Source organism: Macaca mulatta, chromosome 3 (genome assembly GCF_049350105.2).
Source record: "Macaca mulatta isolate MMU2019108-1 chromosome 3, T2T-MMU8v2.0, whole genome shotgun sequence".
NCBI lineage: Eukaryota > Metazoa > Chordata > Mammalia > Primates > Cercopithecidae > Macaca > Macaca mulatta.
In genome coordinates, this window is record NC_133408.1 from 110,946,060 (window position 1) to 110,960,918 (window position 14,859).

At 34.4% G+C, this 14,859-nt stretch overlaps 1 protein-coding gene across 1 annotated transcript in view; it reads right to left on the reverse strand.

Moving 5' to 3' along the window:
• Window positions 1-14,859, reverse strand: part of AHR (aryl hydrocarbon receptor) — a 47,691-nt gene that overhangs the window by 22,565 nt on the left and 10,267 nt on the right. Inside the window, exon 2 of the mRNA XM_015133933.3 lies at window positions 13,513-13,700. Coding sequence (XP_014989419.2) covers window positions 13,513-13,700 — 188 coding nt within the window. The remainder of the gene's footprint in view (window positions 1-13,512; window positions 13,701-14,859) is intronic.

A 14,859-nucleotide genomic window follows, 5' to 3' on the forward strand; every position in this document is an offset into this window, starting at 1 on the left:
AAAGAGCTATAATAGAAAACTTCTGAACACCAAACAAAGACACCTTGAAATACTGGCATCTACTGGTATTTTTAGTAATTGGGTAATACAAGGTAAATAATAAATACTAGGTAAGTAATCCTGTTGCCAGTGGGTAGTTCCTTATTCTATGCTAGTAACAAAACTGAAGGACTTAGTAGTTGTCAGCTGACAGATTGTTAAAAATTGTTGATGAGTTCACAATATGACTTTTGTCACAAAACTGAGGAGTTTCAAAGAACTGCACAATAGTGTTATAAACACTCCTCTCCACTCCCACCTCCTTTCTTAGGAGATTAAAGTTCTCCATAATGTAACCTATAAAAATGACTCCAACTTTTTATATATTTATCTAAATATCAGGGAACTGGTGGTGGTGAGGAGAACAAAAGCAACTATGCACCTACTGAGATGTATTTCTGATGTGTGGAATCTTCTTGTCCAGCATTTGGGTAAAAACTGTTAATTACTGTTATTATTTAATAGGTTCATGTTAAATTTATAAATTAACTCATGGAGAATTAATGTCTTTATAATCTTGAATCATTCTATACAAGAACACACATTTTTTTCCATTTAAGTCTATATTTTGTCCTGCTAGAATGTTTTAAAGTTGTCTACAAAAAAGATGTGCACAGGCATTTTTATATTTACTCCTAGGTATTTTTATATTTACTCCTAGGTATTACATCTTGTCGGCTGTAGAGTGGTTTCTCTATTATATCTTCTAACTGCTTGTGGATTACATATGTGAAGGAAAGTCTGATGGCATGATAGGATGCTTACTATTGGAGGTGGCATGTTATAATGCTATTTCTTCTTTTTTTTTCCCTCACTCTGTGTGTGTGTGTGTGTGTGTGTGTGTGTGTGTTATGTATATATTTATAGTATGGGAGGAAGCACAGCTGAATAGAAATAATAATAGCTACCACTTACTTAAACATTTTGCCAAGCACTTTCAAATATTATCTCACTTAAAAGCATGTGGATATTGGTAACTGTTAGAATTGGGCTCAAATCTTACCTTTGACATTTACTAAAAGTGGGAGTTATTTGAGCCTGTCTCCTAATATGTGAGGTGGTAATTAAAAAAAATTTTTTAAGCACATCTTGCAGGGCTGTTGTGAAGAGAAATGAGAATATATGTAAAGTTTCTGACACACAGCAGATCAATAGTAGTTCAACAAACAGTACCTTTAATTACTAGAAATATTTCTCAGAGCTTATGGATTCCTGGTTATAAAGTATAATCTTTTAGATACTTTCTAAAGTATCTAAAAGTATTCTGACCTTTTTTTAACCTGTGATATTTGAATAAGAGAAACCATTAAATAAAACTGACTCTGGCAGTCCTCTTAAGACATACTTCACCGTATGTTTATGTGACTAAATCATCCAGCTCAGTGAAAAAACTGGAGATTTACTAATAACTAGACTTCCTCTCAGTTTGAGCAGAGTACCACATATAAAACCTGTCTGCAGTCTTTCATGTTTGCAGTGTATTTTCTGGTAAATCATCAGTGAACGTGTCACACCAGAATCTCATGCCAAGTTCTCGCCTTTGCAGAAGTTAAAACATATCTCTTTGCAAGAAACAGCCAAAAGCACAGTCTCTGAACATAACTTCAAAAGGCCAGAGAACAGATTTCCTTAGGCCAAAAAACAGTGAGGCAAACTGACCTAACAGTTCATCAAGACCAAAGGAAATGTTTAATCTGTGCAGAGAGAGAATGGTAGAAGAGAGAATGGCCTTTTCTCCCTTTCTGTTCTGTAAGTTATGTTGTTGCTTGCTTACTAATGGCCACATTTGCTTGAATGCACAAAACCATACAATGTCAGAGTCAACTATATTCTGTTACTTTTCTAAAAGCTCTGGTATGAAGCACAATTTAAGAGTTAGACCAAGCATCAGTAATACTTGCTTTTAAAAAGAAAACAACAAAACCAAACCCTTATATTATGAAATAAGCCTAAAAATGGACAATAACAGTGTCAGATTTTATATATCTAAATTATCGCTGGAAATCTCTTAAAATTAATATTTAATCAACATAATTGGTATTACTTCCACCTAGAGTCATTGGCAGTAGAAAAACATAAATATTAAGAGATAACTACTTGATCGCTGAGAAGACGACTAAGCAATGAGAGAGACCATTCATCTCAGAGTAATTTATAATTTGTTCCTGGGCTTGCACTGAGGGTATTAGCCAATGTAATTAGACACTAGAGTCAGATCATGTCTTTAAGTAGGGCATATAAGCTGTGGAAATAATTAGAAAACAATGTCAAAAAATACTAAGTACCAGAATAGGGTTTAATTAAAGTATTACAGGAATTTGAAGTAGAGAAAAAAATAAAAAGAACAAATTCTTTCTAAACAACAATGCTTATAATTCCAAATGCTGGAAGAATGATATTTAATATGTATAACTACTACATAAGTAGGAAAAGTGACAAGTTCATTTGTGGGAATGATTACTGGAGGTTTCTACCAAAAACAAATATGTAAATATTTCTGTTGCTCTTGTGTTTAAGGTTAATCATTGGTAAATCATTTAAGTAAATATTGTGCAAAGATGAGTCCGAGAAGGGTGGACTTTTAAAATCATTTAAAAAACACTGCTGTGCTTTTTTAGGAAACTAATTTATGCCATGGCCTCTCAGCCTAAACTATGTAATTTCTACCCCTGCATGAAGTTTTTTTTTTTTTTTTTTTTTTTTTTTTGAGACGGAGTCTGGCTCTGTTGCCCAGGCTGGAGTGCAGTGGCCGGATCTCAGCTCACTGCAAGCTCCGCCTCCCGGGTTCACGCCATTCTCCTGCCTCAGCCTCCCGAGTAGCTGGGAGTACAGGCGCCCGCCACCTCGCCCGGCTAATTTTTTTTTTGTATTTTAGTAGAGACGGGGTTTCACCGTGTTAGCTAGGATGGTCTCGATCTCCTGAACTCGTGATTCGCCCGTCTCGGCCTCCCAAAGTGCTGGGATTACAGGCTTGAGCCACCGCGCCCGGCCATGAAGTTTTTCTTCTATTTCTTGCTCTCATGCCTACTACCTCTAACTTATTAAAATTACTAGAAGCTCTATCAACACTACTCATTTTCAGGTATATAATTCTCGCGGTGATTAGAAAGCAAGCAATGAGTAAGAAAGTGACATTGAGACACTATCTCAAGAGCTGCTTCCTACCATCGGAGTGACTTTACTTAGTAATCATATGTGATACTGGGCACACGCTGTACACCTAGCACTTTCCACATATTATATCCTATTTAATCTTCATAATAGTTCTATGAGACTGATATTGTTCTTTCAATATATTAGGAAGCTGAGACTTAGAGAGGTTGAGAAAATGTTCCCAGGGTCATAGAGATTTAAGCGGCAGAGCTTAGACAAAAACTCAGGTAGCCAGACCTCAGTGTGTGAGCTATTATTAACCACTGCCCACTATGCTAACCATGTTTGACCTTTAGTTTCCTCATCTTTAAATGAGGACAATGCTACCTCTTGAGACAAATTCTTGTGAAGACTAAAATAACATGTAGAATACCAGGGTAATACCTGAGATCAATCACTGACAATCAAGGACAGAGGTAACGAAGTCTATGCTGAGTTTATACACCCTCAAACCATGATGAGAAACTTACAATTAAAGTGCCCCTGAGGAGGCAACTGAGTATTTTATCAGCTTTAAGTGGAGAGCAGTAATAAGTATCTAATAGGATTGCTATGATAACTATACGACACATTTGAAAGTACAGCTGACCTTGGAACAACATGGGTTTGAACTATGCAAGTCCACTGACATGCTTCTGCCACTCCCAAGCCAGCAAGACCAACCCCTCCTCAGCCTACTCAACATGAAGACAACGAGGATGAAGACCTGTATGATGATCCATTCCACTTAATGAATAGTAAATATATTTTCTCTTCCTTATGATTTTCTTAATAACATTTTCTTTTAGCCTACTTTAAGAATACAGTATATAATACATATACAAAATACACATTAATCGGCTGCTCATGTTATTATTAATACATTGTTCACGGGTCAACTATACTTCAAAACTGTAAATTGTTACATAAATTATATGCATAATGACACTTTAAACATTACACCACTGGAATTAATTTACGACAATCTATAGAAACAAAATGTCGTATCTGAAAATAAGTCACCAGCTGGGAAGTAGCTGCTGTACCATAATGGGCATTTGTTAAAATCCTCCCCATCAGTGAGGATATGTACCACTTCCCAAAGTGGGAGAATCAAACTCTGAACATTCAGTAGAATGTTAAGATAGTAAACCACCAAAATATTTCCACTATTTCCTCATTGAAAAATCTATGAAGGAGTCATACAATACAAATAAGAATTTAATCTAAAAAATGATGGAATTTAGAGTGCAAATACATCACAGCATTATCAAATGGCCATACTGCAGATGACTCGTTTTATTCCCACATGCATTTAACCATATCCATGTTTCCTAATATGGTACTTTCCTTCCTTAGACATCTAAGCTCAGATTTCCACTGCTCCCTAAAAGCCAAATCCCTTCATATCACATGCTTTGAATTGGTCAAGGAAAAAAAAATTCATGAGGAATACTGAATAGTGGTAAACTGTATTTTGTATCTTGTTATTATAGTTTGCATTTAAATAGATGACAGGATAAAAGTCTTGCCAGGGAAAGCAAGACTTATAGTCCCTAACTGCTGCTATAAATTCAATATATTTCATAATATTTACCATCCTCTTTACTACTTTGGCAGGGAAAATTCAATTCCATTTCCATATTGACATAAACATAAAGGAGAGCAATGCTATGACTTATAAAATTCAACCAACCACATAAACTTTTATAAATTAGAAAGGGTTAAGTAATGCAGTATTTCTTAAATTTAAGAAACATTCCCAGTTTAGTTTAGTCTGGTATCATGGATATTTCCAAATAATATATTAAGTGTACCTAAAAGGAGCTTCTTCTACATACCTACTGGTAAAACATACATGTTTCACTCCAATACACTGCTTCTTTTGTAAAAGAAGCATTCTTTTGAGGGAAGGAGGGAAGAAACTAAAGAAAACTATGTTATATTCTAAATTCCTAGGAAACAGAGATTAGGTCTACATAGTCTAGTACCTTCTAATTATACTGATAGAATACTGCTTTTCTGCCTACAAATTTCTAATCATCATTGTAGAATGGAAGAATATTCAGTTTTTTTAAATGCAAATGTTAGTTTACATATTTATGATTGATTGCAGGTTGAGAAACTAGAGTTACTGTCTTTTTTAGCAAATCTAGGAAATTCCATTTTCCATCTCAAAAAGTCCTTAAAAGTTTGTTCTATCCAAACTTTTACATGAAAATTGACTTCCGAAGATTATACATTCTTCCAGTTACTCATTGGTCCGCGCTCAGTTTTATACAATTCCTCTATATGACAAATCTCTGCATTAATGGAACCAACAAGAGCAGTTAATTGACCTTTTCAGTGGGGAATGAGTTGCACTTAGCTTTTCATATATACAAGAGTAGTATTCAAATTGCATTTTTAGTAATGTAATGTAAACACTCAGTGAGAACAGTGATTCTTAAACTTTCACAGACATTAGAATCACCTGGAAGGCTTCAAATATAATGCTTAGCCACATCTCTAGAATTTCTGATTCATTAGGTCTAGGATAGGGCTCTACAGTTTGCACAGGTAACAAATTCCCCAGTGATGCTGAGAATGAGGTGCCACTCTTTGAGAAACAGAGACTTAGAACCTCAGGATTTCGAAAATAACTCCCGTATGTTCTGGATTGAATTCCCTCATACTTCTTAAAATTATCATTCCATGCTGTTAAGCACAGTTACTATTGTGAATGTCTTCGGGAAATAATAACAATTTTACAAACACAAAAACTGAAGCACCTAACTTAAGACTAAGACATAGCGCAATAACACAAAATTTGACATGTATCCCATTATACCAAGTAGCATACAATGCCCAAATTTTGTATCCTCACCAAAGCAAGCTTTTCCAAGCATCTAGATTTGAGTATGTGCCACTTTCGATAAAAGAAAACAGTATATGTAAGTAAATTATTATGTATTATATCAAAAAGGGGAAAAACAGTTTATTAACAAATTTCCATATCTAAATCAAAAATATGAAATTAACTAAACAAAGGGATTCTCAATTGATATTAATACCAGGTCTGTAAAGGCCCTTATGCATATTATAAAAAAGAAAAGAAAATTCTCCATTAAAATAAGTGAAATATCAGGATTCTGCAGGAAATAACTATGATTTCCATAACAGTAACAATTTTAATTATAAATTTTTTTTCACAGATCTCTCATTTTTAGGATTAATTTACTACAAACCTAACACATCAGGGCAAGCAAGCATCATTATCAAACATGCTGAGAAGATGAAGACCCTGTGGAACAGTGAGGTTAAAATCTATCAAAAAACACAAGATTAGTTAATTGAACTAGCATCCACAGCTCCTGCCTATCAGTGCTTTCATCACAAAACACAATCTCCCTCTACCATGCTGAGATAAAGAGATGAAATGTCTCCATAACACAGAAACTAGACATGATAAAAAAATCCAACTGACAACAGAACGTTCTGTAAAAATGACAATTGTGTGGGAAAATTTCAGGCTGGAAAATACCTGAAGAATTCAGTATGTACAATTCATTAAGGTTCTTTATGTCAACCAATCCCATTAGACTACTTGTCTCTGTCTTTTGTGGGTGTGTGTGAGACAGTCTCACTCCTGAAGGTCAGTGGCATGATCGTGGCTCAATGCAGCCTTGACATCCTGGGCTCAAGAGATCTTCCCACCTCAGCGTTACAAGTAACTGGGATACAGAAGTGCACCACCAAGCCCAGCTAATTTTTTATTTCTTGTAGAGACAAGGTCTCACTATGTTGTCCTGGCTGCTTTCGAACTCCTGGATTCAAGCAGTCCTCCTGCTTCGGCCTCTCAAAATGCTCAGATTACAGGCATGAGCCATGGAGCCCAGACATTTTGTCTTCCTCTTAATCTCCCACTACTAACAACTGAATGGCTTTTTGGCCTCTATGGACAAACAAGGAACAGAAATCACCTTCTCTAGTGTTACTATTTTTCTGTACACACTTTCATTTCATGTTTACACTTTCATGTACAGTTTTCTCTCTGGCTCTCCAATTTAAGAACACATCAAATGAAGGTATCTTGAAGTCAACTCATTATCACCTTAGCATATTTTCATACTCCACAGATTTCACTTTTTACCACCCCTGCTCATCCTTAAAACATCTTATCTTTCGTACTTTTTCTCTTATTCTACATGCTCTCCCCCTGGAATATTTTATTCACTTTCATGGCTTAAAATGTTATTCTGACGATATAATGACTCTAAAATCTAAATATCCAGCCATGAGCAAATAAACGAATTTGAGTTACTCATTAAAATTCATTGATCAAAAAGTCAAAAGGCTGTCAAAGAGCAAGATTTAAAAATAATCCATAAATATTACTAACTAAATATTTCTTCACAGACTTTAATGTAATAATATATGTGAATACATTTTCTAAACCACTATAACATGAAGGTGTACGTTTCCATTAACCAGAGCACAAACCCTCACAAAATATCCTAAGATTTAACTACAGAAATTTAAATGTCTGTATCTGAAAATTTTCTAAAAAAGGAAAATTGCTGAAAGTTGGTGATTTTAATGTTAGCCCAATGGTAGTCTCCCTAAAAAGAAAAAAATTCATGACTAACTAGACCTGTTCATGGCCAAATAAGCAAGGATTCTAGAGTCATGCAGGACTAGGTAATGATCAAAGAGAAACCCATTAAATCAGTAAATTTAAAAGAGACAGGAAAGCAGCAAAATACATAATAAATGATGCAATGAGTTTAGATTGTTTGAATCTCAGATATTTGTCACTGTGTTCTTCAAAATACTTGTCAAAGCAAACAAAAGCAGAGATAAAAGTATCGTATATAAAGTTCTATCATATTAGGTTTATTCATATAATCCAAAAAATCTTACACTTTAAATTGGGGTATCTGAGGAAAAGAGAGATTAAATTCCTGAACCAAAGAGGTCACAATATTAAATAGAGCCAGGATTTGTATATTCATTCAATAAGAACGCACTATTATTCTTTGTATTTATAATTATTGTATAAAGTCCCTAAATTAAACTTGTAAAAGAACCGAGATTTATATAGTTTTACCTATGAAAGTTATTATGAATATTGTAATTAAGAGTTTCATGTTCTAAAAATGTGAATTAGGAAAAAAGACAACAGTTAAATCACCATGTAAGATGGATAATGCCATGGGCAAATCAAATTCAACAAATACTTTATTTGGTGATTTCAAATGTGCTAAACTGTTATGCAAGCAAACCTATTTCGGATAGTACTAGAATTAAGAAATAACATGTGCTATGATACTATGATACTGAAACTGGTAAATTACTTGACATACGCGAATTTTAAAATTATAGCAAAGCAGATGAAATTATAGAATTCTCATGAATGAAAAAGCAGACATACAAATCTATTAGATTTTATAAAACATTCATTTTTACTGCTTGTTCAAGCTTATTCTTTGCATATACACATGTACATATACTTGTTTTTCAAGAATAATGTTCCGGTCCAGAGAGATACCAAAACAACTGAAATTCGGAGAAATGCACAAGCTGAAGATGAATAAACACAATAGCTCTCTTTCGAAAACCTAATGAACTGGGAATGAACTGTTAAAGCATCTGCAAAAGGAAGACCAAGAACAGAGCACTTGTAATTTTTAATTTAAAATAAAGTCAAGAAAGATCCATGATAAACAATGGGGTCAAATAAATGTTAGATCATCACATAATATAACTATCATCCTCTCTTCCCACAGCATTTTTAGGCTTAATGAGTGTAAAATATTTTAACATGTAAATAATTCTACATTTTTATAAAATGGTGATTATTTTAAGCATGTATAATGATTCAAGACTTAGATTTTCCCTAACATTACCTTGTTTTGAAAATAACTAGAAGAATACTATTCCCTATGACAGCTGCAAATGCAAGACTTTGAAACCAGATACTCAGATCCCTAAGCTCCATTTTGTCAGGCTCATTAGGTGTTTGCATGTAAACAGAAAAGAGAGAGCAGTCATTCCCAGATTCTTAATTTTGGGGTAGCTGTATAAAAACAGAATAATTTGAACAAAATATTTACATAATAATGGGCATTTCAAAAAAAATAGTAAGGAAATCTCATTAAAAATTGTTTTAAATATATGTTGAAATTAAGAATGAAACATTACGATGCTGATTAGATTGGTCAACAAACCCAGTGTACACTGTTTAACAATTCTGAGACATAATATGGGAGGAAACAATCCTTTCTCTTCACATCAACCAGTTTCAAAGATTAGATTGTAACCACCTAAATCCTAGTCTCTATTAATAAACTACTATTGATTGTAATCATTAAGTTATTTAAATTTTTAAAATACCCTCCATCTCAGAGATAATATATTTAAATGTAATGCTTAAATCATGTCAAATAAACTATTTTCAACTTTATAATAACTGAAAAATTACTAAGCCTTGTTCAAGTATTTTTAAATTATATTTTAAAATGTTTTAATTAATTAGAAATGGATAAATATTAATATAGTACTTAAAACTTCAGTGTTGCTTTTCAGACAGCAGCAGCAGTACAGTCATGGTTCCAAACTTTAAGAAGATCCATCCAAGTTGGATTATTTAAACTTGCAATAAATAGATGTATTTTCTTGGAAAAATATCTATTGTTACAGTAAAACTTGAGTTTCCTTTCTAACCAGATTGTATGATTACTCGTTTATATTGTTCTTTCCGCAGGAATTTACACACCCCCTGTTTGCATCCTGTTATTCACTTTGAGCTTCCCTTCGCTTCGCTATACTGTTTCCCTAATAGTGGGAGAGTGGGTCCAACTGCACACAAAAATCCTAATCATTGTTAGCCTGTTTCAAGTCTCTTCGTTTGCATCTACCATTTTTTCAGTTAATAAGGGTTACCCTTATAATTTCATTCTCTGTGTGCTCTGAAATGTTGCATTGCCTTTCCAGACCACTGGTAGTCTGGAGGAAATTTGGGCATTAAAAAAAAACCTGATAATTTTCATTTTCCATCTAACTGTATGTTTCTGTATCAAACAATCTAAGAAACTGCTTAGGCTGAATGTACACCACTAAAATCCAAGCAAAAATATTTACAGACTTCTTTAAATTTTATATGTTTGCATTTGTCATTCTGAAGGCAAAGAAAAAAAAATTAACTTGTTTAGGGCATAATCAAGGCTAGGCTAAATCACTGCCTCAGACTCCGTAACATGCTTGTTAAAATACTGATTCTTGGGTTTTACATAGAACTTACTTGTTATCAGCAGGGGCATGCCTTCGAATTTGCATTTTACAAAACTTTCTAGGTAATTCTTATGCGCAATGCAGTTTGAAAAGAAACGTTAAAGATAACGTAGTTGATGAAGGAATCATGCAAATAGGTAATAAGATCCTACTGTCAAATACACTCAACCAGAATAAAAAATAGACAAACTCATTAATGAAGAACTGAGAAAAAGTTTTTAACAATTTCATGATGAACCCTGTGTTAAACTATGGCATTCTTTATAAGATAGACTCTGAGATCTCCTTTACTGGAGGCATTGACTAATAGGACACATAGCCAATCATGTATGTGTTTGTGTGTATATATACATGAACACACATACATAATATAGACATTAAATATAGAAATATATCTGTTTATGTGTGTTCATACACACATTTGTATGTATCTGCCTAGATACACACATACTACTTCTAAACAGAAGAAAAACCTACACATTTTTTTTCTTCTTAACATATATAATTTGATTCCCCATTATAAAGGAACAAGAAATGGAAAGGTAAAATGACTCAAGTCAATAAACCTTTATCAGAGTCAGGGAATAATGCCTCCTTGGCTTCTAGACTCCAGAGTCTCTAAGGGTGGCAACCACGTCTTATACATCATAGAACGCCACCACATGGTCAAGCACTAAGCACAGCATGTGAGTAAATGCTAGGGATTAGGACAGCATTCCGTGAAGCTGGGAGGAGGCCTGAAGTTACAATCTACAGCAGTGGCTCCTAAACTTCAACATGCATCTAGCCCTACCACCAAGGGTCCTACACCTTAGATTACATAGGTCTACGGTTGGACCCAATAATTAGCATTTCTAGCAAGTTCCCAAGTGATGCTGTTCCTGCCTGTCTGGGTACTACACTTTTAAGAACCACAGATCTAGGAAAAAATCCTTAGTGCTTTGCTATGCAATGGTTGCCAGAGAAAAATATAGGTATTATTTGGTCAGGAAAAACAACATAAGGAATCTAGAAACCTGAGTTCTAGTTCCAACTATATCAGCTAAATGACTACAGCTAATAAACACATACTTACAGACACATCACTGAATACTTCATAACTCTTCTCCCAAGATGAAGGGTTTGGTATAGAGGCAACTGAAAATTCAAACGCTTTTTATATAGGTCAGAGAAAATTTGTGTACTATGAAACTTTGAAATACATAATCTTTCCTGAAATCACTATCCTCAAATCTGTATATTGCCCAGACCACAACTGTTAAACTAAATAGCTTTTGTCCAAAAGAAAGAACACACAGACAGGCAGGCAAGCAAGCAAGCAAGCAAATAAATAAAAAGATGCTCAGACTAAACACATCACATTATGTAAACATAAATCTAAAGGGAAATTAACTGTTGCAGTATTCTAAACACAAATTACCAATTCAAATATCAATAAACATGTTGTCTAGGCACTTCCTAGTGACCCAGAATAGCAGGATCAGCATAATCTCGAAGCTTGTTAGACAAGCAAAATCTAGGGACACACCTAAAGCTACTGAACAAGAATCTGCATCTTAAGATTCCTATGTGATTTGTAAGCACATTAATGTATGAGAAGCACTAACTGACATAGCCCACTGAGATTTTACCATTAACTTGCTATGGTTAGTAAAATTATACAACATTTTAAAAAGACCATTTCCTTAAAAAAATCTATATCTGCCTTCTAGACAGATAAAAGAGAAATCATAAATAAATTTTACATGAGAAAATACACTGAAACATCATTTGCAAACAAAAACTTCCATTGCAATTTAAAGCTAACAAATATCATCCAGCCACCTAGCTCAAAATCCTAACCTTTACTGCTGAGGAAACTGAGCTATAGGGATGCTACCTAGTTTGGTTAATGACAGTTTTCAGTGACACAACAGATAATGAATGAAATTCTATTGACTCTTTCAAATATTCTTTCTAGTGAAAAACATGTTTTAATTATATATCTTGCAGTCAGTCTACAATTAATGTAAAAGATTAGAAATAGGCCAGGTACAGTGGCTTACACCTGTAATCCCAGCACTTTGGGAGGCTGAGATGGGCAGATCACCTGAGGTCAGGAGTTTGAGAGCAGCCCAGCCAACAGAGCGAACCCCCGTCTCTAATAAAAATACAAAAAATTAGCCGGGCGTGGCGGTGGGTGCCTGTAATCCCAGCTACTCGGGAGGCTGAGGCAGGAGAATCGCTTGAACCCGGGAGTTGGAGGTTGCAGTGAGCCAAGATCGTGCCATTGCACTCCAGCCTGGACAACAAGAGTGAAAGTCCACCTCAGAAAAAAAAAAAAAAAGATTAGAAATATACATAACTTTGGAGGGATAAATAAAATGAGATATCTATGAAAACACAGAAAATCTAGCAAGATGGTGTTTTATCCTTTTTTTATTTCTATTTTTAAAAGACAGACTTTTAAATATTGAAGTAGAAGGGAAACTGGAATTGGACATAATCAATTTGAGCGTAACTTCTAAATACATGATTTTCAAAGAATGATACCATGCATCATTTCAGTGGTTGCATCTGTTGGGTGAATAGAACTGGAAAATTGATTTTAAGACTCATAAATCTGGCAGCCGGGCACGGCTCACGCCTGTAATTCCAGCACTTTGGGAGGCCAGAGCGGGCAGATCACGAAGTCAGGAAATCGAGACCATCCTGGCTAAAATGGTGAAACCCCATCTCTACTAAAAATACAAAAAATTAGCTGGGCGTGGTGGTGGGCACCTGTAGTTCCAGCTACTTGGGAGGCTGAGGCAGGAGAATGTGTGTGAACCTGGGAGGCAGAGCTTGCAGCGAGCTGAGATCACACCACTGCACTCCAGCCTGGGCAACAGAGTGAGACTCTCTCTCAAAATAAATAAATAAATAAATAAATAAAGACTTCTAAATCTGGCTTTGCCACTGAAGTTTTACTATACAGCAATAAATTTTCCAAATATAGCTAATTTTTATAGTTATTAACACAGAAACAGCTATATTTAATACAAGTATTTTTTATAAGTTATCATAGATAAATTAAACCTTCTGTCTTACCATCAAAGAAGCTCTTGGCTCTCAGGTAACTGACACTGAGCCTAAGAACTGAAAGTTTGTCCAACTTATTAATTACATCTTGTGGGAAAGGCAGCAGGCTAGCCAAACGGTCCAACTCTGTATTAAGTCGGTCTCTATGCCGCTTGGAAGGATTTGACTTGATTCCTTCAGCCGGGATTGGCTTTACTCTGAAAAACAAACAAAATATCATAAAAAATCCTTTAAAAAATATAAAGCAAAAATTTGTATTGCATTATAACATTTCAAATATTTCTCTAACACAACAAACTTTTAAAGTCTACTTAAAGTTTACATAAGTCTTTCTAAAATCTTCCTTTCGCATCTTAAGAAAAACAAGGGAATGGGTTAAATTCTTCCTAATATTTCATTAAAAAGCTTATGAACTCATCATAGGAAAATGTTTGCTTATACTTCATGCATTTGTAGTATAGTGATTCCCAATTAACAGATCTACTGGGATTTGTTTCCCCCTCTCAAATGCATTAGCCATTGTTTGGTAAAAAAAAAAAAAAAAAAAAAAAAAAAAAGAGAGATATTTGTGATGAATTATATGAAAACCATACTCCTTTTGCTATCTTCCACAGGAAGCATCTCAGCATCATTGATGTTGTCAATAAACAGGAACAACCCTAAATAAAGTATGTATCCTCATATCACCAGCTTCCTGTATTTATTTACTTTCAACTCATTAGAGATAATGTCCCAAAGCCCCTCTGGCACCTGCAGATGGTCCTCTAGCCTAATGTGGTCCTCAAATATTAAAAGAAGAATAAATTTGACTTTTGCTATTTACATTTCTTGTTGGCAAATATTAGAGGTTAATGGTGATTACTGGCAATTTTTGCTTTTACATGTAGACAATAATTCTACTTAATTATTAGCTTTCATAGCTTGTGTCTCAATTAGAAAATTCAATGAAACCCTAAACAATTTAGCATGATATTCACCTGAGAAGAAAGACACTCATGGGTCAAAGAGGAACATGAGTTCAGAAATGAGAAGTGGAACAACTTCACACAAAGACCCTAGCCAGGATTTCACAGCAGACATTAATCACTTAAAGTGAATTTAAGGATCATCAGATACCCATGCTGAATTGGAAAACCAAATTAATTTATACCTTATACCTCTATACCTTCCTGTTAGCCAGAAAAGTCATTATCCAGCATTTTCTTATGACAAAGACATTTTTGACAATTCAAATGGAATTATATCAGCTTTTAGAAAGGAGAAATTGGCCTGGGCATAGTGCTATTAATATGACCCAATCGAAACATTTCTAGATAATTTCTTTTCAATGATGTATGTGGAGAAGTAATACTTTAG